The following is a 23732-nucleotide window of genomic DNA, read 5'->3' as shown; positions in this document are numbered from 1 at the left end:
CCACCGTCCTCATGACTCATGAGTATCATCATTAGAACGATCAACGTTGTTGTGAGAGGCCTGATATTGTTCATACCAAGAGCCATTTTGTACGTCTTGATAAATAATCAATGTAACTCTGATCAAATTCTTGGATAAAAATATACGATGCTTTGAAAAAAGTTATATTGGTGTTATTTATGCTACGTACCGTGTCATGTTTGGTTGGTCAATGCATTTTCACGTTGGGATAGATAATCTTATTTTCCAAATGGTTACATTATGTATCAGACTTAGGGATGTCAATGGATCCGGGTTTTACCCAGATCCACAATGGACCCACCCCATCTGGGGCGGGTTTGGGCATACGAAATGGGTCATGGGGCGGGTTTCGGGTCTAATTTTTCAGACCCATCTGGGTATGGGGTGGGTCATGGCTCCTATAATACCCGCCCCATACCCTCTCCATATATGTGGATATAAATTGATATGCTCGCGAAGATGGTTGTGGGGTGAGGTGGAAGGTAAATAAATCACAATTTTATTTTGTTATTGTACTTTCATTTTAATTTTGTTACTATACTTTCTCTCTTTAAATTACATTTTTTTATGGTTTTAAATTACAATTTTATTTTTTCAATGTATTTTCTCTATTTAATTTTGTAGGTAATTCTTCAAGTAATTTACCAACTTGTCCTGCCATTCTTAATGAAGAGGAAGATGATCATGAAGAATGTGCCTAAAATATTGCTTACTCGCTGATTTTACATTGATCTGTTTAAGTTCTGATGAGTTATTTTTGGGGATGACAAGACTTTTTTTGGAGAGCTAGTAACTTTTTTTTAATGTAATTCATTACGTCGTGAAAATACTTTGTTTGTTATTATTAAGTGTGGTCGAAGACATGAATTAGTTTTCTATTGTGTTTTATTTAGAGACTTGTTTGTTTCATAATTCAGTCATGTGATAAGAAGATTACAGTTTTCATTTTAAAAAAATTCGGGTCTAACGGGTCTCGCGGGTCTACTCGACCCCATTTCGTATTTGGGGTGGGGTGGGTCCGAAGAATATTTAACCGAAGTGGGGCGGGTAATGGGTCAAAGTTTTCTTCATGAGGCGGGTCTTGGGTTTAGCCATACCCGCCCCATACCCGCCCCATTGACATTTCTAATGATTCAAACTCATCTATTTTCGTATTAATTATATACAAGGGCAAACGTGACTTGACCATTTAAAATGAGTGAGCTGAGATTTAAGCATTTTATGCATAGAAGTTGCGGGATATGATTTTTAGTTTCATAAATATTACATTATATTTGTATATGAATGGCATGCATCCATCAAATAAACTTGAAATTTATTTAAACACATTTTTATTAGCACATAATATTATAATAATACAAAATACGAAATCTCTGTTTGATAGATATTACCCTGGATATGTTGGAAGTCTTTAAACACGAGCAAAGCGCATCAACTTGAATCACGAGCAAATCACAGCAACAATAAGATCAAGTCGAGGCAAGGAAGATCCTTTCTCCGCAAGACGAAATTGTCCGTATCAAAGCGCTATACGTTGCAAGCAATCGTCCCCAAGATACAACGACTTCAAACAAGAGAATGCAGCACTACAAACTCTTGAACGCAGCGAACAACAAAATATGTAGAGCTTTGAAGTATTTTTTTCGAAATTGATGCAGCAATATGAGAGGATGAGATGAAGCAAAAAATTCAGCAACTTTGGACAATGGTTGGAGGGATTATTTATAGATGATCATCGATTGCGTTGAGAAGACACGTTTCTCCAGACCGGATGCTTCGAAGAGACACAATTCTAGTGAAGGGATACATTGGTTGGGCCAAAAACAGCTATGAACTGATGGCATCATAGCCAAGGGACGCGCATTTATCCAGAACCAGCGCTGCGCGCAGCGTTCTGCCTTCCCGAGCAGCGCGCGCCCGAGCGAGAAGCTGCGCGGCCGCGCGCCCTGTTCTGGGCGATGGCTCCTACGTGCAGCAATAGGCGCTCATCCGCGCGGGATGTGGCGTACCCGCGCGCCTTGCTCTGTCCAATGCATCATCTTGTGCGCACTGTAGTGCGTTCAGGCCGCATGTGCGTGTGCTTCTTCCTGACAATATTTTTCAAATAAATTTGGATCAAAAAGATTAATATTTGTCAAAGACCGCACCTAGTTGGGCCGAGCTCGCGTGTGTTTTACCAAGACACAGCTTATTAGCGTCTTCCCCCTTCTAAAAACTTCTGGTACCCCTTGGGGTCCAAACCCCTAACTCAAACTTAGAGTTAATAAGGAAGACTTCAATTGTCTACTTTTACCATGTGGGACAATTCCCACTTCCTTTACCCATTTAACAACTCTTCATTATTCATTTATCCAACAATCTTGAAATTTTAAATAATTTTGACATGTTTTAATATTTGCCATTACGTATTCTTCTATCACAATTTTCGTATAATCTTCTCCCAAAAATAAAATAAATGATATTCAATAAATAGGGACTCATACGTGAATTGAACAGAAATAATGGAAACTGGCTTCACCATTCTGGTCTCACTTTTAGAAAGAACAGGAATTCTCCACGAACTTTGAAGACAGCTCATTCTCTCAAGCCTAGGCGCGTAGCGGTGGCAAAAAAGCAATGACCTCACTTCTACTTCCACGCTCAACGCCGCCCCACCTTTCCTCAGCAGCCTCTTCAAAAGAAGGAAAGCCCGAAGTCGCAAAACGTTCGACACCTAGAATCTTTCCCTAAAAGCTCGACCATATAACAATAACAACTGTTCGACTTTAGATAAACGGTCTTACAATAAGTAAGGACATTTCTTGAAGCGGAAAGGCGATGACTTTTTAGAGGTTTTTTGTATGCTTCCGAAAAGTTATATAAATGCGATCTAGAGTGGAGGCCTTGCCCCGCACATAGACACCCACCCCGTAGCCTTTCTCCTTGAGAAGTGCACTTCCATATGCATGAAAGAACTCCAATAATTTCCCCCGCCCATAATTAAAAAAGGCCTCTACAATGAGCATTTGTTCCAAGCCAAGCTCGTCAGCTCGTTCTGCAAATACGGGAGCTTAAACGACTCTGCATGTCAAAGTGTTGGAGCCAATTGATCAATCAAAGATTAACCCTCTATATCATACCCTCCTCAAAGGGTACGTTCAGCAATCGTCCCTAGATGTCGATTTGAGGTTCTTTTGTGGAATGAAGTTTGAGAACGTGGATTGGAGTCATATATGAATGTTGCAACTGCCTTATTGGACATGTATGCAAATGTGGGTTGATAGCCAATAGGGACGGCAAGACGGGTTTTTGATGCGATGGATTCCAAGAACTGTCGTATCATGGAATTCAATGATTGATGGATATGCTCAAAGTGGGGATTCAGAAGAAGCAATGAATGTATTCAAAAGATCTTGGATGAAGGACTGAAGCCTTGTAATGTTACGGCTATGGGAGCTTTACACGCATGTGGTGATTTGGGTGATCTTCGAAATGGTCAGTTTCTTCATGAATTAGTTGCTCAGGCTAGGTCTTGGTTCAGATGTCTCAGTGATGAACTCCTTGATTTCAATGTATTGCAAGTACAAAATGGTCGAGTGATTGAAGCAATATATCAATCTTTTGATCTGCAAATGCATGATAGCATAATATGGTACTGATTCATAAAAGATTTAACAAAAATGGAATATTTATCAACCATCTATAATACACCATATATTGCTTTAAAAAATATAATAATCGACCTAAGAAAAAATATATATCAATATTTTGGTATGTGAAAATGGGTTTTGAGAAAAATTAACTATTTAAATATTTTACTTTAAGATTTAACCTAAAGAAGTTACATATTCGAAATATATAATTCCATCACCATTCCAAAAGTAACAAATTATTTTACAAAAACGTACAACGTCTTTAATTTAATTGATACGAGTTTTTTTTTTTAGGCATTAAATGAATGCATGACACTAAACAGTGATGAAAGAAAAGAAAATAACAACTCTTAATTTGAACAAACAAAGCACTGCCTATTTTCCGATCCCTAGCCGATGACACCAAACAAGGTGGCCACAACAATCAACACTCCGAAAAACAGACTATTCCAACCAGCCAAAACGACCGTCGACCCAGAGGGCTTCAGAATGGTGCTGGATTCCAGAGGCGAGGGGGTGGTTCCGGAGGGCGGTGATGTGCCTGTGCTGCTTCCGTCGGTGACTGTGATGGCCAATTTCATGCCTTCAGCGCAGTGACCGGATGTGGGACAGATAAAATACCTTGTGCCGGCGGTAAGATAGGGGGAATGCAGTTGGGCTCGTGTCGTTCCAATAATTGGGATTACTGGAGTCGCAGTAGCTGAATTGAGTTTCGGTTATTTCCGCAACTGTATGGAATCTGGCATGCTGGAACACTGAAAATATTGCGACGAATCATTAGAATCAGTATTGCATAGATTTTATCTTTATAGATAATTTTTTCAACAAAAATAAAATGCGATTTGTTCGACCCTAGCTTGGGTAATGTCTCAAAACCATCGAGGAGTTGACATCAGACATACAGCAGGGTCAAACACACCAAAGAATGCATGCAGTAGTTAAGGCGCAACGGAAGAAGGCATGATCTAGTAATGCTTGGCGCCAGTGATCCCTTATCCCCCAACAACTTTGTGAAAAAAGAGTATCCCAAGCCTCATAATCGGTGAATTCGTTCCATCCAATGCTGCTGTCTTCTCGTACATAGATGTTGGAACCGTAAATCAACAGACCAACATTATTATTTTTCTTGCTATCATGGCTAGTAACAGACGTCGCATGCAAGTGCTAAAAGAAATCGTCTCTTATATAAAATACACGTATTTCTATATTTTTTGAAAGAAGTATCGAGCTTTTTCTTGAAAATGTGAATTAAACCACTCGTTATTACAATTTTTTGACCGATTCAATTGGGCATGATGTACATCCGCCCGGTTTTCTTGGTCGACTTATTGCTAGCTAGTGTTAGGTGTAAGTTAGGGATGACGATTTCTTTCTAACTCCGAAGAATCCGATACCCGACCCAAATGGAGGAGAGTATAGAGGAGATTTTTTTACTCGATTAAATAAATAGGTAATCGAGTGTGACGATGAAGGCGGATCTTAAAGAACACTTGGCTTGAACCAATTACGTACGTAAATCATGTGGTAACCTATATGTTTTTCATTTTTTTTATCTTTCTGTTACTAGATTTAAGATATTAGTTCATTAATTTGCATTTTAAAAAAAAATCATTATATCGTTAAGGTGACATTGGAAAATTATGAAGTATTATGGAAAATCGATTACTTGATGTCGGACATTGTGACATGTACGGTATCATATTAACACTCCGATGAAAAATAGCAATTTTTTTATACATTAACGGACTAATATCGTAAATTGACTTATTACATGTAGAGTTGTGAATTTGTTCGAAGGAATTATACATAAACATTATACTAATTAATGGGAAGGAGGGCATTCAAAAAGACCATGAATGGAAAAGGATAAAAAGCTCCAAAAGGTTGTGAATTTGTTCCAAGAAATGAAAGATCCAAAAGTGATGTTTAACGTGAGTATTATATGAAAATGTAAGAAAAAATTATTCGCAAACGATTCAATTAGTAATTTATTTAGTTCATAGTTTGTTTCATTTAATTATTTGTATTTTTTTAATTTCGTGTGTTTTTTTTAAAAAAAAATTTGTGTGTACTTTTTAAATTATGTGTATTTTTTTATAGTTCTGTGTAATTTTTAATTATGTTTTAATTATTCTGTTTTTTAAATATCAAATTATTAAATTGAGAAAAAAAGTTATTAAATAGAATAAAATTTTAATATTTCAACATCATATAGTTGAACATGCTAGTAAAGTTATTGAATTTGATATGTGCTTAATTTGATGCTGCTACTGTCGTGCAATCGACTAAATTATGATTTTTTTTAATGGAAAAATCTAATATTGGCATTGCCTAATTTTCTATTATTATTTTCTAGCTGTATTTTTCTATTAATATAAGAAGTCAATTTGTTACGTTACAGCTTATGAAACATTTGCTTCCCTCGTTTAGTGGAGTATGATTGACTTCGATCCAAGTAATTACAAAAAATATTGGGTGTAAGATTATACTCAATCTTAAATTTTGAATGATAAATTACAAAAATATCATTTAATTTATTTAGATTTATTTATTTATTTTATTCTCCATTACTTTCAAAAGAAAATTTTCGTTATGCGTAAATCTAAATATACATATAGCATGACTCTAAAAAAACATATACATTTTGGTCCTTCGATATATACCAGCATTGATAAATTTGTTAATAAAATATTTTTCACCTAAAAAACTTGTTTTTTTAAAACTTTCAATCATATTCTTAAAGAGAAATGTCTGGAATTATTTTAAAATTACATTTTAAATAAATTTTCGTCTTTTAAATTATTTTAATATTTTTATATCATAGAAAAATAAGTTTTCTCCACATTAATTAGGATTGCAAAATATCAAAGTATGACATATTGCTTTAAGTTTTATCATTATAAATAAACGTCTTTATAACAAAAATATTATTTTTTATATTAAATATAGATTAAATCGATCCGTTTCACGAACATAAATTTATATGAGTCATGAAGAGACATACATAGTGTAAATGAATACATGAATTCAGCAAATGAAAAATTTATTCCCGATTAAAATATCATTTTATCCTACAATAATAAAATAAAAGAAAAGAAAATAACAACTAATAATCCGATGACACCAAAGCAAAGCAAAGCACTGCCTATTCCCTAGCCGATGACACCAAACAAGGTGGCCACAGCAATCAACAGACTATTCCGGCCAGGCAAAACGACCGTCGACCCAGAGGGATTCGGAATGGTTCCGGAGTCCGGAGACGACGGGGTGGTTCCGGAGTCCGGAGGCGATTGTCTGGTTCTCGATGGCGGTGATGGGGTGGTTCCGGAGGGTGGTGATGTACCTGTGCTGCTTCCGTCGGTGACTGTGATAGCCAGTTTCATGCCTTCAGCGCAGTGACCGGATGTGGGACAGATAAAATACCTTGTGCCGGGGGTTGTTAGGGGGAATGCAGTCGGGCTCGAGTCGTTCAAAGAAATGGGATTACTGGAGTCGCAGTAATTGAATTCAGTTTCGGTTACTTCCGCAACTGAATGGCGGCCGGAATACTGGAACACTGAATATTTTACACAAATATTGCGACGAATCATTAGAATCTGTCACGAATTACATATATTTTATGTTTATAGATTAATTATAATTTATTTTCGGGGAAAAAAAATCAGTACTTAAGGCTCAAGGAAGAATGCATGCATGATCTAATATACAGGGCCTAAATTTTACAATTTCTTAATGACGTTGAGGGTCATCCCACAAGTTCCGGGTCCCACCAAAAAAATCGAAATAAAGACGGGATCTTCGATTTTCTCGAGTTCGAGATAGAGATACTATCACATCCTCGAATCCACCTCAGAAATAATATTAATAATCTCGTCTTGTCCCATTAATATCTTTGAAATAGAAATAGAGAATTTCCGAACCCGAAACCGCGGGTATCGGACGAGGATGACAAGATGGTCCCTAAATAACTAATTTTAATATCTCGTATGACACATCTAATTTCTTTTCTCAAAATACCCTTCTCTCGTACTATCGTTATTCTTATGAAAAAAAAAAAAAAAGGAAACCGGAACTTCAATGTGAAGAAATGATAAAACAGTACTGAAGAAAAATTTTGATAAAGTAAATCAACAAACCAAGTAGGTCCTTGGTTGTAAATGTCTTATCTTTCGCCCAAGCCGCATAATTCGTAAGGTCGTTCCATCCCCATCCCGTGTTGCTATCGTCGTCGCCTACATAAATGTTGGCACAGTATATCGCTACCGGAAAAATGAGGAGGAGAGCAAGAGAAGTGATAACTTTGGCCATTTCAATTATATGCAAGAATATGAAATGAAAATGCAAATAAGTAGTGGAAACAGTACTGGTGCACCGTACATATTATATAGGCATGAAAGCGTGGGAAAAAGTTGAGATTCTTTCGTAATATTTTACACAACTGAGAGGGAGTGGGTAGGCATGATTGTACATCGCAGGTACGGTTCTTTTCGTGGTCAACTTATTGCTAGTATTAAAAAAAAAAAGCTATGAATAGTTGACTTTCAGCCCCGTTGTCTGTACAACACATGGCTTGAAGTGTTTAATAAATGAAAAATGGTACCGGGATCAGTTTTGGTTCAATTTCTCCCGTTTTTTTATTGCTTTTATTGAGGTCAATGTTTTTTGAAGGATTCGAAAATTTTAGTACGAGTCAAATTTGTGTTTTTTCAAATAAGAAATCGATTTTCGATTGCTGAAATAATCTATAATTAAGAAGATATTTTATATGTATTAATTAAAAAATCAATTTAAGAGAGACCGATATTAATCGTATTATTCAAAATTCAAATAAGATATATGTTTTTATTTTAACGAAAGCTAGCACCACACCTCCATGCACCCATGTGTCTTGTTTGATGTGATCGAAGAATTTGTCTATTTTAGTTATTGTTTTGGTCAATTATCTAATTGATTAGTGAGTTAATATGGAGAAACGGAGATTAGGGACTAAAAAATAAGTACAAGGGTTGATGGGTCAACTAACGTGCCAAATCTTAATGAAACCAGCTTTTCTTGCATTTTAATGAATAGAGTAAGGTCTACTACGCCAAATATTAAAATTGATTAATAGTAGTTTATAAATTCATGAGATTATATAATTCAATTGACAATTTTTTTGGGATAAAACATTTCTTGTGTTTATAATCTAACATTTATATTCTCTCGTTGAGAGTCGGCGTAGACGAAATAATGACATAGAAAAGAACTGCAATCAGATCGGTGTTGATAATTGTATAATAAACATATTAAATACTTGATTAATGTGCATGATGCTTGTATTCAATACTGAAAGATATGTGAAAATCGTCTAGAATGGGTTATCATTGACATTATTGACTTCTCAAAAGGTGGGCATCGTTACAATGGTTCACATCAAATATTAAAACTAAAAAATAGTAGCTCATCAAGTCATGAGGTTATACTATATAATGGACAAGTTTTTTGGGATGAACAACTCTTGAGTTTATAAACTATCATTAATGTTCTCGTCTAGAGTCGATGTAGCGAAATGAACAACCTAGAAAATGTTACCATTTGATTAGTATCGATAATTGTGTAAAAAAAACATAATTATAAGATGAATTACGGTGCATGATGTATATACTGAATACTGAAACTGCTGATGTCGGATATTAAAACTAATAAAGAGTGACTTATAAACTCAAGAGATGTATGTGAAATTTGTTCAGAGTGAACCACCACAGACGTCAGATATTAAAACTAACAAAAAATAATTTATAAAGCCAAGAGATGTTTTATCCCAAAAGATGCCTAGTGAATGATATAACATCATGAGTTTATAATTTACTCTTTATTAATTTTAGAATAGATATTTTCACTCTTGTGAGACAGCCTAACGGGTCTATATCTGTGAGAACGACCGACCCGATCTATATGTGCAATTAAAAGTAATATTTTATATATAAAAATAATACTTACAAAAATGAATCGTAAAATTATTTTATTAAGAATTTTTGCTTTAATTTTAAATTTTTAATATTTTGTGTGAAACATATGTAACATCATGTCATTAATACTACTAGTTTGGTTAGTCCCAAAAATATATAACATCACTGAAAATCTCGATTATAATTTTTATTTTTTATATCTAATTGGTATTGTTAGTTTTTATAAATTTATTTGTTATTAAATATTATTATTTATTATTATTATTATTTAAAAAAACAGTGTAAATCCGCCGAAGAAGTGGTGTAGGTCTTTCATATGCTACCAGCGTAAAGCGGAACCCGGCCCAGCATAAATTGGGGGTTGACGGACTGGTGCCGGGTTTCAGCCCAACGTAAAGCGGAACCCGGCCCATCTCATCAAATAATTTTTTTCCCGGAACACCCCCCATTTTCTACTTTATCGCGTTTCTCGTCTTTTTGCGGCCACTCTTTCTTCTTCTTCTTCTTCTTCATCTTCTGTTCACACGTTTCAGCGAGCCATTCAGCGCCTCCAGGTGTTCTGATCTTGCTTTATTTATCCAAGTTTCGATTTGGGCCTTTTGTTGGGTCGACTTTACGTTTATTTCAATAAATTTGTGGGTTTTGTTGCGGTTTACTGATTGATGTTTTTTGGACTGCGAATTATATGGTTGTATGTGTAATGGATTCGTGGACTGAATTCACTTTGTTGAATTAAGTTTGGTTACTTTCTATTGCAAAGTCGGCATTCTTTCAAAAGGAAAACAAACCTCTCCCGAAAATTTATTAATCCCAATTGTCATATCTTCCTATGTTCTGTATTATAATCCATTCGATATACTATTTTAAACCTATCATGCATGTGATTGTCCAACACAATCTCCCGAAGTGCATTTGTCCAAATAATTGCCCAAAAGACAAAATCAAACATTGCCTCGGATTTTGTTTGTTTGTGTTTTCATCAGATGAATGAAGCCAACGAGTGCAAAAAGGAAAAAAAATAACTTTCTTCTTGGATAGTACAACTTCTGGAAACTTGATTAGAAATTACTGAAAGCTTTAGGGACTGGATTCAGTAACTTGGTTATTTTCCCACGAATGAAGTACAACGGGTGCTAAATGAAAAATAAGTTTTTCTTTGAATGTTAGCATCATCGTCGTTTACCTTGACATGATTATATTTTTATTTTGGACTTTTGGTTTTTATACCATGCAGGAGTATCGGGCTTCTGTTGGGTGTGCTGTGATGCAATGCAGCAACACTGAGGTAAGGGGAATTTGCGTTTTCATTATTTTGAGCTAGTAAAAATAACTCTCGTGAATGCAAGTCAAAATGCCAACTTTGATTAACTGATACTGGATCTTGTTCTATTTCAATAAACAAACCCATGTGCTGGACCTTTTGGTTGGTTCCATTATTGTTGAAAATTTCAATAAGCCGTGCTTGGAAAATGCAAATTTCATTCCATCTAGGGCGTAATTACTTTAGAATGCGGTTGGGATGTTTTTGATACCCTATTAATCATGGAGATTCATGAGTTATGTATTCGAGGTAAACTATTGTAGTAATTTCTATTTCAACCTCTAATACAATCTAAGCTGATGGTAAATAAAAATAACATGAGTTCATAGGTTTGGGAGTGTATTCCACCCATTTAACACACCCTTTTATTTGAATAAATGTGTGCTAAAAAAAAGTGTTACATACATAAGTTACCTTCATGAGATGCTTTGTTATGCTCTGTGGAACAGAAAAAAAGTTTTGTTTTAGTCTTGCGCCAGTTTCCCTTCTCTGTTGCCAAAGTGACACTGCCCACAAAAATTGGCCCTTGAAGTCCTTTTTCGGGAGTGAAAAGCAAGCATTTATGTTTTTATTACTGAGAAACTGGACGGTGCAAATACATAGTTATCGATTTCAAAACAATTTTTTTCACAAATTACTTTCTATGTGCAAACTTATTAGTAAGTTTCTATGAAGGATATTTTGTGGCATTTATGAATTCCTAGCTTTATAAGGTAATTTCATTACCTTGAGTTGACATAAAAACATCCTTTAAAAAATATTTTTTAGATTAGAGGAAGCATCTTAGTTTAAATTAGAGATGCATATTAAGTACCGTTTGACTCTGATAAAGTGGCAGATTATCTCTAATGAACTTGATAATGTGACTCAGCCACCAAAACTTATCTTAATGGTCTTATGCATTCCTGAACTCGATATACCTTTGGGTGTAAGAATGCTAAACCATAGTTCAAATTGTTATTGAACTATCACCTTATATGGAGTGTACTTTTAATTTATGAACAAAGAGTAATTCAGCAGTAGAGTGGTCAGTGGTGGATGTAACAATTTTCACGATCCGCTTTTCATTGTCTTTCTAGGAGTCATTGAGTTATATTGAGTGGATCCCTATATTTATGGTTTCTGCAATTGCAATGAAAAGTTTTTGAAGTTATTGGTAATTCCTTTTCTTCTTCCCATGTCTGTTTATTCCCTCTCTTTCTTTGTTTGCATTCGAACTACTGCCATCATCTTGTTTAATTTTTGCAAGGATTTGACTACTACGAATCCTCTCACTTCTTTAAGGGTCCTCAGTCTAGAACCATGGAATGTTGCGTAAGTATGGCATTTAACTCTACTTGTAATTCATTCTCTTTTCGGGAGAAAAAAGTAAAATAGCATCATACACTTAGAAGGTGTTAGAAGGTGTTTGACTGAGCTAACTGGTGACCAAGAAGACATCCCATTCTCCCGTGCCTAGGCGTAGTGGTGGCCAAAACGCAATGACCTCGCTCCTACTTCCTCGCTCAATGCCGTCACCCGTCTCCGCAGCCCCACCTTTCCTTTCACCAAGAACCCACATTCCTTCGCACATATACACCCACCCCGCAGCCATTCTCCTCGAGATGTGTACTTCCATGAAAGAACTCCATCAATTTCTCCCTCTTATAATTAAAAATGGCCTATACAACGAGCATTTGTTCCAAACCAAGCTCGTCAGCTTGTTCTGCAAATACAGGAGCTTAAATGATGCTGTCAAAGTGTTTGAGCCAATTGAATCGAAGATTGACCCTCTATACCATACCCTACTCAGAGGATACATTCAACAATCGTCTCTAGATGCTGCTTTGAGGTTCTTTTGTCGAATGAAGTATGAGAACGTGACGCCGGTTGTGTATAATTTTGCTTATTTGCTGAAAGCATGCGCTGATAGTTTTGATGCTGGAAGAGGGAAGGAGATTCACGCGCAGTTGATAGTGAATGGGTTTTCCTCTAATTTGTTTTCCATGACCAGTGTGATGAATTTGTACGCTAAATGCCGCTTAGTTCATGAGGCATATAAGATGTTTGAAAGAATGCCTGAAAGAGATTTGGTTTGTTGGAATACGGTGCTTGGAGGGTTTTCACAAAACAGAATGCCAAAGAGGGCGTTGGAGTTGGTTATTTTAATGCAAGAAGAGGGGCATAGCCCTGATATAGTTACTGTGGTTTCTATATTGCCTACCTCTGCTGATATTAGGAATTCAAAGATTGGTAAATCGATTCATGGGTACGTTATGAGACGCGGGTTGGAGTCATATGTAAATGTTGCAACTGCCTTGTTGGACATGTACGCAAAATGTGGGTTGATAGGGACGGCAAGACGGGTTTTTGATGGAATGGATTCAAGAACTGTAGTATCATGGAATTCCTTGATTGATGGATATGCTCAAAGTGGGGATTCAGAAGAAGCAATTAATGTATTTCAAAAGATGTTGGGTGAAGGACTGAAGCCTAGCAATGTTACGATTATGGGCACTTTACATGCATGTGGCGATTTGAGTGATCTCCGGAATGGTCGGTTTCTTCATGAGTTAGTCGATCAGCTAGGCCTTGGTTCGGATGTCTCGGTGATGAACTCCTTGATTTCAATGTATTGCAAGTGCAGAAGGGTTGATGTGGCATATGAATTGTTTCATAAACTGGAAGGAAAGACACTTGTATCTTGGAATGCTATAATATTAGGCTGTGCACAAAATGGTCGTGTGATTGAAGCTATCGATCTATTCTGCAAAATGCAACAGCATAATATGGTACCTGATTCATTCACATTGGTGAGCGTCATCACTGCTGTTGCTGAGTTATCTGTGTTACGCCAAGCGAATTGGATACATGGACTGGCTATACGAATGTATTTGGACAAGAATGTATTTGTTATGACGGCCGTTGTTGACATGTATGCAAAATGTGGAGCTGTGAATAAAGCAAGAATGCTCTTTGACATGATGGATGAGAGGCATGTCACGACATGGAATGCTATGATAGACGGGTATGGAACTCATGGTTTTGGAAAAGAAGCTGTGGAATTATTTGATGAAATGTGCCGAAATGGGAGTATAAATCCAAATGATGTTACATTTTTGTGCATAATCTCGGCTTGCAGCCACTCAGGCCTTGTAAAAGAAGGGCAACACTACTATACCATTATGAAAGAGGTATATGGCATAGAACCATCGATGGATCACTACGGAGCCATGGTTGACTTACTTGGTCGAGCTGGTAGAGTTGAAGAGGCTTGGGATTTTGTCCAATGCATGCCTGTCGAACCAGGGATCAACGTCTTTGGTGCCATGCTGGGAGCATGCAAGATTCACAAAAATGTGGATTTAGGAGAGAGAGTTGCTGACAAACTATTCAGTTTAGAACCAGATGACGGTGGGTATCACGTTTTACTTGCCAATATTTATGCCTTAGCTTCAATGTGGGATAAAGTTGCTAAAGTAAGAACCATGATGGAGAAGAAAGGGATTAGAAAAACACCTGGTTGCAGTACAGTGGACTTGAAAAATGAGGTTCACACTTTCTATTCTGGGAACACGAGTCATCCTCAATCCAAGAAGATATATGCATACCTTGAGACATTGATCGATAGGATCAAAATGGCTGGGTATATCCCTGATACCAGTTCTATTCATGATGTCGAAGATGATGTTCAGGAGCAGTTGCTGAATACTCACAGTGAGAAGATAGCCATTGCATTTGGACTTTTGAATACAATTCCTGGCACGACTATTCATATCAGGAAAAATCTTCGGGTCTGTGGAGATTGCCACAATGCCACAAAATACATATCTCTTGTGACCAAACGAGAGATAGTTGTCCGCGATATGCATAGGTTCCACCATTTCAAGAATGGAACATGCTCGTGTAAAGATTATTGGTGACTTGCTCCGGGTATCATATTTGATCTGTTCATGAATACCATTGGAAGAAGTCGAATTCAACAATCTGTGATGTCCAACCACGGATCTCACGTTAATCTATCAGGCGTTACGGTGAAAACAAGGTGGGATTCAAGATTGGCGGTTCACATAACTAGTGCAGTACGCCCAGGTTGTATGCTGGACCTGTGTCTTTAACCATTCTGTAATCATCAAGAATAGCAGCAGCAAATGGAAGTGAAGTATTCATGATCTGAAAAGGCAGCGGCGCGGTTTTATTTTATTGTCACCTATGAAAAAAGGTCATGGAGTGACCATTGTAGGTGAAGAGCGTGGGACCAGGACCTGCACTAACTAAACGTGCATTTTCAACATGGAGACATACAACTAGCTAGCGAGAACCAAAATAAATCATGCATTTATTTTTTCCGGAACAATTGACTTTTAATTGATTATTGTGGTTGGTTTTAGATGAGTTGTCAAGGCATGAATTAGTTATTACCAAATTTTTCTTTGATTAACTAAATTGTTGCGTTGACTTAGAAGCAATATCTGAAGGAACCACGGTTTTTGATTACCTCCTTAAGTTTGCAAACACAAATGTTTTTTTTTTTATAAGAAATATAATCTTCAACGTTTTATTTTTTTAAAAAAATACTCAGTTAATACAAGTTGTTGTAACCAAGTAGAGAAACCAACATCGATCCAAACATAACTAGAAGAAGACATAGCAAATTTAGCTAAACTATGAGCAACGTTGTTGGCATGTCGTCGCATATGTTGAATTCCAAATAAACCATAAACTACAACTAGGTTTTGAATTTGGGAAGCAGTTATCACTGCTTTCAAAGAGTCCGAATACATTTAAATGTTTGGGAGATTATTTATCATGCAGAATTTAAGACCAAATAATACAGCAGTGAGACAAATTAAATCTAGGATTCCTAACTTTGGTGGCTATCGCATGACCTTCTAATTTTAACAAAGGTATATTTTATGATATGATAATAATAAAACGACAACATGTATAAAATCGAAATTCAAATATATATAACTACAAAGTCCAGTAGTTTGTTTATACACACAAAAATAGGAAAATAAAATAATCTCATAATTCAGCAAACAAAGCACTGCCTCTTCCCTAGCCAATCACTCCAAACAAGGCGGCCACAACGACTAACACCCCGACTAACAAACTGTTCCATCCAGCCAGAACGACCGTCGCATCACCAGAGGGCGGTGGAGGCTCCGGGGTCGACGGAGTGGTGCCGGAGTCCGGAGGCGACGGTGTGGTGCCGGATGGCGGTGATGGGGTGCCGGTGCTGCTTCCGCTGGTGACCGTGACAGCCAATTTCATGCCTCGAGAGCAGTGATCGGATTCGGGACAGATGAAATACCTCGTGCCCGTGGTGGTGAGGGGGATGGAAGTCGGGCTTGGACTGTTTGAAGAGACGGGGTTGTCGGAGTTGCAGTTCTGGTAGTCAGCTTGGTTTACTTCGTCCACGGAATGGGAGGGACCATAGTTGAACACTGAACATAAATTAACACAAACACTATGCATCACAATCATTTCGTCACGAATAGTCGATGATATATATATATATATATATAGCTAGCTAGATTAACAAACGAATTTAATGGAATATACTTTTGAATGAAGTACTCACCAAGCACGTCTGAGGTGGTAAAAGTCTGGCCGTTAGCCCAGTTATCATAATTGACACTGGAGCTCCACCCGCCGGCGCCCCCTACAATGATGTTGGCACCGTAAACTGCCTGAAAAACTAGGAGGAAAGCAGCAAGAAAAGTGATAGCTTTGGCCATTTCTGTATACGTATCGATCCTTGGCTAGAATTAATATTATGAGATGGAAACTCAAACAAGCAATGGATATACTGGTGCATCGTGCATGTTATATAGACAGCCATGACATGAAAATATTTCAATATTTTTTAAAGAAACTGTAAAATAATTGTCAAAAAAAAAAGAGAGAGTGTAAATTAAAATAAAAATATTAACTAATTACATGATCAATTACCTTCTATTTATTTTTTAAAATATAATATTTACAAGGCAAAAAATTATTTCTACATAAAATTTAAAATTTTCTGCTACAATAGTAGTACTACGTACGCAACTTTGGTGAACTTGAGTTAATTTTAAACTTCTATATTTGGAGTTAAATATTTAGTTTTAACTTATCGTCTCATAGTTAACTTAGATCTTATTTAACTATCCCATAATACAATAATACGATTATTTCACTTAGATTTTATTTACGTACACATAATACAAGAATTAACAATCCAATTACTACGTCAAGTATTTAATTTACCTGTTCAATAAATCTCCGAAATTAGATGTTTCGACCGCGTAATTAGCAGAATTTTTTTTATTGATTTTTATCGTATATAGTCATTCTCAAATCATGGTTGATCATTCATATATTTTAAAAAATAATAACTAGTTTTTTCTTGAAAAATATAAAAATTAGACAATGTACTCTTAATTAAAATTTCCAGGATGATTCCTATTATCACCTACCATGCTCCCATGATGATGCTATATATGTGTGTGTGTGTGTCTATCTATNTATATCGTGATAGAGAGTTGGTAGGCATGATGTATTATTTTCTTGGTCAAATTATTTGGTAGTTCAGGTAAAATATTGTTCCTTATTGACTTCATCAATATATATATATATCGTGATAGAGAGTAGGTAGGCATGATGTATTATTTTCTTGGTCAAATTATTTGGTAGTTCAGGTAAAATATTGTTCCTTATTGACTTCATCAATATATATATATATCGTGATAGAGAGTAGGTAGGCATGATGTATTATTTTCTTGGTCAAATTATTTGGTAGTTCAGGTAAAATATTGTTCCTTATTGACTTCATCAAATAGTTACTAATGGGGTGGGTGAGCTCAATCTCTTTCTATTTTTAAATCTACAATTTGTTTTAGACAGATCATCCTAAAATTCTTTAATGTTTAGAAGTCAAATTTCATCTTTATTACGTGAAGTTTTCAGAAAAATTCAAAAGTTCAAAAGTAATTTAAGGTATTAAAAAACAGTAATATTTATCAGTTTTCACTTAATTGTTATATGACGAGTTCACAACTAAACCTGCACAAATATCAGATATCTTAAATTATAAGATAAACATAAAATAAATAAAAGCGAAATAATGTACACACCACGTTAGCATTCGTCTAATTAAACGGATCTTGGGCGAATATTTTTAAATGTACGTGTGGTGCGGTCGTGATATCAATGCAAAGTTGATGTGACACTGATATGTTTAGTTTCAGATCAATACTCTCGATGAATAATGATTAAAATTGCAAAAAAATGGAAAGATGATTGACTAAAATCGAAATTTGTTTAAAAAAAATGATTAGAATATGTTTGATGTTTAAAATCTTGGTCACCAACTATATATAATATTGGCCGACGTGATTTATTATTGATGATCGAAATAATCCTCAATATTTTTTGTAAGAGATGTGTTTAATTTATTCATTTCTGTTTTACTGTCGTCCTCATCCTTACCGGCTGTCTTTCTCGTTTCTAGTAGCGCTTATATTTATATATTAAATTAACACACATCCATGTCTCCCTTTTTTTTCTTTTTTCTTTTTTTTTTTCTTTTTTCTCTTTTCTTTACTATTTTCTAGCTATTATATTTATTTTCTTCTTCTTCTTTGTTAATACACGTTTCGTTTACCATATTTAAATTTTTTCCCCGTTGTTCTCTTTGTATCAACTTAAACAAATTTTCAGATCTTTACGACCAATTATTCATGGATAGAAAAAATGTGCATGTATTGAATTAAAATTTCGAGAAGAGAGGTCGAAATAGTTCGTCTTACCTAACCATTAAAAATATTATATATATTATGTTTATTTAACGAATTACCAGTCATGTCTAAATATTATTACCCAAAAACTCTTGTGAGACGATTTTATTAATCAATTTTATGAGACAAATATTCTATTTGTGTCTACTATAAAAGAATATTATTTTTTATTGTAAATATATACAGAGTTGATACATCTCAAAAATAAATATATGTGAGACCTACATGACATGTTGTTGTTAATATTATTATTATTATGTCTTTGGAACGGCTGAAATTTTTCAATTTTAATAAACATTTTTAGTTAGTTAGTTACTTGATTATTGAGACGTGAAAAACAGATATTATAAATAATTTAAAAAAAACCTGTGTGAACCCGTCAACTGAGATACTGATTTTATTTAATTAAAGTTAACTTATGCCATATTTTAATTAATTATTCAAATATGGTAGTTGCGCCTCATAATCACGATCTTAATTAATAGTTAGAAAAAAATCTAGATATTTAAATTATAGCTAAATTTATTATATCTAGTCATCTATTCAAATGTGGTTTATAATTTTTTTCATATATTTATTTGAATATTAAAGCTAATCTCATAGTTTTATGACTTCTTACTATGATTAATTTCAGCTACCACGCATAATGATATACTAACAAAAAAAAGATATAATAATAACTATTTTCATTAAAAATTACTCGACTATTTTTAATAGTCATTAATGTACTAATTTCAAATTAAATTTTGGCCAACGAAGATGCTTGGAAGAGTCAACTTCAATGAAATATATATGGCGAGTTCCTACAAAGTCAAGAGGATAACATACGTTTTACGAGACACTGCAAATTTTTTATTTATTTTTTTTGAAAAGTAGACATACTATATATATATTATAAAAATAAATTTCAATTAAAATTATTTAAGACAATAAATAATTAATATGGTTTTGTAAGATTAAAAATTTATAACTTATCGACATATGACATATATCACACCATAATTATTTTATGATTTAATATTATTATAACGTCAGTGGCCATTATATTACATCATATTCACATAATTTAAGGCTGTTGCATTTTTGTTACATTAAAATTTCAGTCGTTAATTCATTAATTGAAATTGTCACTACACGCACACTTTGGGACCGATGAATATATTGAAAAATATAAATATTTATTGGAACAAATTACAATACGATAACATCAATAATAGTAGAAACTATATTTAATATCTGATCATGGCGGGACATGCATGCATGCATGCATACAAAACGGGAAAAAGAAAGTCAGATATTGAACGTAGCACTGCCTCTTACCTAGCTGATAAGCCCAAAGAATGTGGCCATAAGAAGAAATATTCCAATAAAGATTCTATTCCGGGCAGCCAAAATTGTGCCATGAGAGGGTGCTGGAGGTGGAGTATTGGTGGGTGCGAGTGGAGAACGCGAGGGAGGCGATGAGCGGGTGGTGGGGGAGGGAGTTGGTGTGGTTCTGGGTGGAGGTGACGCAATGGTGCTGGGTGGATGCGATGGAGGAACAGTACTGTTTCTAGGTGGAGGTGGCGGAATGGTGGTGGACGGTGATGGCGGTGTGGCGGTGCTGCTTCCGTTGGTGATTGTGACGGCCAATTTCATGCCCTGAGAGCAGTGGTTGGATGTGGGACAGATGAAGTATCTTGTTCCGGTTGAGGAGAGGGTGATTGAAGTTGGGCTGGGGCTGTATGAAGTAATGGGGTTATTGGTGTTGCAGTCTTCATAGTCACTGTCGCTTACTTCTTCTACGGAATGGCTGGGGCCATAGTTAAACACTGAGAATTGTATTATCAGAAGACAAAGATCTTCGTTACTCGTTAGCGAGATATGCACGATTTTTGGCCTTAATAATTATAGCACACAAAAAGAAAGAGAATTATATATGGTAGACTAGTCTATTTTTCACGAAAGATCATGAACAGAGGAGATCATATGGAAAAATATAATACGCAATACTTTTCATTTAATTATGATCATATTCACTAAGTTATAGCGTCATTAATTAATCTTTTGCGGTCGATCAAATCCTTGATGCATTTGATCGAATAAAAGAACTTACACAAGACATCTTTGGTTGTAAACGCTTGACCATTAGCCCAAGAATCGTAATTGAATCCGGTCGTCCATCCACTGCTGCCGCCGACAGAGATAGTGGCGCCATACACTGCCGGAAAAACATGGAGTAGCAGAGGAAGAAAAGTAATAGCTTCGGCCATTTCCATAGCTTTTTTTTTCCTTCTTTGCCACAAGCAATGGATTTTGGGGTGCACTCTTCGCTGTTATACAGATTATAGCCACTAAAGTATATAGAAATATTAGTTGACATGCTAGCACGATCTTGTTTTGTCGGTCATATTTATGGGAATATTGACTTATTGGAAGGCAAATCGAGAGAGTGGCATTTAAAAATGAAAGATTCAATATTGTATATATATATTTAGTTAAAACTAGAAGACTTGTAGAAATATCGTAATTCAATTAATTAATTAGCCCTTAATTATTGTCTTGTTAAGCCGATGGATTAAGAAATAAATTAGAACTCAAAATCTTCTTTTATTATGTTATAATTTTATATAATTGACGTTTCATAAATTAATGAATAGTGGCAACAAAAATATGAAGCAGTCAAATGGGCTTAAATAAATCCTAACAAATTTTTTTTTTTTTTTATCAATTGTATATATATAAAATATGAAAAAAATAACAATAATTCCATGGAAAGTTTGGAAAAGGATGAAGAATTCTTGACCACTAGTACATATATAAATTTTTTTTGATGAAATATACAATTGGTTGTGATATAAGCCTCAATTTAATTTGATTGTTATTAATTAGCTGAATATATGATCATAAGACATGTATGTTGGGTGTGCAAAGAAGGTGTTTAACTAATTTTATTTAAATCAACTTATTGGCTAAAACATTTGTGTTTACCAATCTAAATTTAAAACTGCCAATTTTTTATTTTTATTTTTTTGCATTATGTCCTGTAATATTTTATTAGTTTTATTTTATTTACTATTTATTTGGAATTTGTAGAGTCATTGGGCCACATAACTTGAAAGTAATCACGTTTTTGGATGCAAGCTGTCACCGGCAGCTAATTACAAGGATGCGTGTGATAATATCATTTCATTCTTGAATGAAAATGAAATGGAGCAACTGGTTCAACAAACACAGTTTGGTAATTTGATTAGATGTTGTGAAGATTATAACAACTTGAATCAATTGCTGTGGTTTTTTATGAGTAGACATGTATATGATGGTCATGTGAGCGACAAATTTTGGATGGTGGTTCACAAGAGACTAGTGCATTTTTTCATTTTGGATCGAGTATTGTTTGATCACTGGCTTTAACTGCTCGAAACTTTATCCCATCATACTTGAGGATGATGGATTTCGGTTGACACATTTTTGTGGGACAGATGATATTTTTTTTCATGATTTGGAGTCTATGCGGGTGGTCATGAAGAAGTAAATATGGAAAAATTGAAACCAGCAAACTTTTATTTTGTGGTGGATATATTGGGTCCACGGAAAGTGAAGAAGAATATTAATACTGTGAACCCAAGTTGGATTAGATCAGTAGATGAGTTCGATGGTTTCAATAAATATCCATGCGGTAGATTTGCCTTCACCCAGGCAGTCATTGGGAGCTACTTAAAGACCTCAAGAGAAAGTATAATGTTTTTATCCATCGACGAAATAAGAAGCATAAATGTCTTGAGTGGGGGAGCTTCAATAGTAGTGGCTTCGTTCAGCCTTTAAGATAAATAAATATTGTTAACATATTGTATGCTTTTTTTGAAATATATGGTGTTATTTATATGTTATACTAATATTAATTATTGGTGTGATGTGTTTTGCTAGATTTTTGCACATGAATGCTTAATTTCCAGGTGACGGGGACGCATTTACTAGGCGTAATTGTTGGGTGCAATAATTGTCCCTATTTGGTAGAGCGATCGAACCGTGGTGTTTGAGCTGCTGTGCGGTTTAAAAGATTTGAGTTGAATCATTACCACCAGCTATAGCTTTTGGTAAAGCGGCAAGCGCTCGGTCCTACAATTGGTATCAGAGCCAAGGTCACAGGTTTGATTCTCATTGATTGCAAAGAGTATAATTATTGGGAGGGAGATTATTGGATGCAATAATTTTCCCTGCTTGGTAGAGCGATCGAACCGTGGTACTTGAGCTGTTGTGCGTTTTAAAAGATTTGAGTTGTACCATTACCACCAGCTATAGCTTTTGGTAAAGCGGCAAGCGCTCAGTCATACAGTAACGAGGGTTTCATTGTCCGGATACCTTAGATGTGATATTGGATTGCGAAAAAATGGAGCAGTTATCATGCCCTTCGATGGATTATGTTAGTAAAGCATTCAATACTGGTTTAATAGACGTAAGTCCAAATAATTAAATTCATGTAATTTTGCATATGCATATTTTGGCAGCTAATTATCATTTATCTAATCAATAATGTACGATATTGTTGGAATGTTTAAAGTACACTAATCAATTCGTATAATATATATCACTTTAAATTTGGTCACGTTTATTGGATTGAAGATTAAAAAGATATTATTTTCAAACTCTAAATGGATATGTTATTTCAACCTTTTAAAATCATACAATAACCATTAATCATGCTTAGAATTTCAAGAATTCGAGCAATCCGGCTATATAAAATATATTTCTGTATACACAAATCTATACTATTAACTGAAGTTAAATCTTTAGAGGTAATACAATTTGTTTAATAAATTACTTTTAGATTGTCATATATGTATGCATCTACTAAATTAATTATTGTAGCAGAGATCTCATTCCAATATAAAAAAAAAAGTTTGTTGCAAATTTGAACTTTTCATCCACCAAAATGCCGCAACAGTACTTGACAATTCAATATTGCTTTAAGAGAACTTTTCTTTCAAATTCTATAAATACTATTTAATTTGAACTGGAGAATGAAAATCATCATAAAAAATCCACTCAACTCAGAGTGGATTCCTCC

The 23732-nt window shown here is 35.0% G+C and overlaps 4 protein-coding genes across 7 annotated transcripts; 1 reads left to right on the top strand and 3 right to left on the bottom strand.

Annotated features, from left to right (window-relative positions):
• Positions 1–6701: 6701 nt before the first annotated feature.
• On the bottom strand, positions 6702–7986 carry LOC140972016 (mavicyanin-like). The gene is made up of 2 exons (XM_073434489.1): positions 7790–7986; positions 6702–7209 (listed from the first exon to the last, which is right to left on the bottom strand). The coding sequence occupies exons 1-2, from the start codon at positions 7959–7961 to the stop codon at positions 6806–6808; spliced, it is 576 nt and encodes a 191-aa protein (XP_073290590.1). The 5' UTR covers positions 7962–7986; the 3' UTR covers positions 6702–6805.
• A 2044-nt stretch (positions 7987–10030) lies between these two features.
• On the top strand, positions 10031–15149 carry LOC140972800 (pentatricopeptide repeat-containing protein At1g11290, chloroplastic). 4 transcript variants are annotated; one of them, XM_073435229.1, is made up of 4 exons: positions 10031–10155; positions 10836–10886; positions 12002–12078; positions 12172–15149. In XM_073435229.1, the coding sequence occupies exon 4, from the start codon at positions 12404–12406 to the stop codon at positions 14822–14824; it is 2421 nt and encodes an 806-aa protein (XP_073291330.1). In that variant the 5' UTR covers positions 10031–10155; positions 10836–10886; positions 12002–12078; positions 12172–12403; the 3' UTR covers positions 14825–15149. The 4 variants fall into 4 exon arrangements, with proteins under 4 accessions (XP_073291330.1, XP_073291332.1, XP_073291329.1 ...); XM_073435231.1 differs by lacking the exon at positions 12002–12078; XM_073435228.1 differs by having other exon boundaries at positions 12002–15149.
• A 680-nt stretch (positions 15150–15829) lies between these two features.
• Positions 15830–16718, bottom strand: LOC140972809 (stellacyanin-like). The gene is made up of 2 exons (XM_073435241.1): positions 16489–16718; positions 15830–16351 (listed from the first exon to the last, which is right to left on the bottom strand). Exons 1-2 carry the CDS (start codon positions 16643–16645, stop codon positions 15963–15965), a joined length of 546 nt encoding a protein of 181 aa, XP_073291342.1. The 5' UTR covers positions 16646–16718; the 3' UTR covers positions 15830–15962.
• Positions 16719–19925: 3207 nt separating this feature from the next.
• LOC140972807 (blue copper protein-like) lies at positions 19926–20978 on the bottom strand. Its single transcript, XM_073435239.1, has 2 exons — positions 20781–20978; positions 19926–20496 (listed from the first exon to the last, which is right to left on the bottom strand). Exons 1-2 carry the CDS (start codon positions 20941–20943, stop codon positions 20006–20008), a joined length of 654 nt encoding a protein of 217 aa, XP_073291340.1. The 5' UTR covers positions 20944–20978; the 3' UTR covers positions 19926–20005.
• Between the last annotated feature and the right edge of the window lie 2754 nt (positions 20979–23732).

The sequence above is a fragment of the Primulina huaijiensis genome, chromosome 3 (genome assembly GCF_012295235.1).
Source record: "Primulina huaijiensis isolate GDHJ02 chromosome 3, ASM1229523v2, whole genome shotgun sequence".
Classification (NCBI taxonomy): Eukaryota; Viridiplantae; Streptophyta; class Magnoliopsida; order Lamiales; family Gesneriaceae; genus Primulina; species Primulina huaijiensis.
Note: the sequence above shows the minus strand (reverse complement) of the source record. Positions and strands in the feature narration are given on the sequence as shown.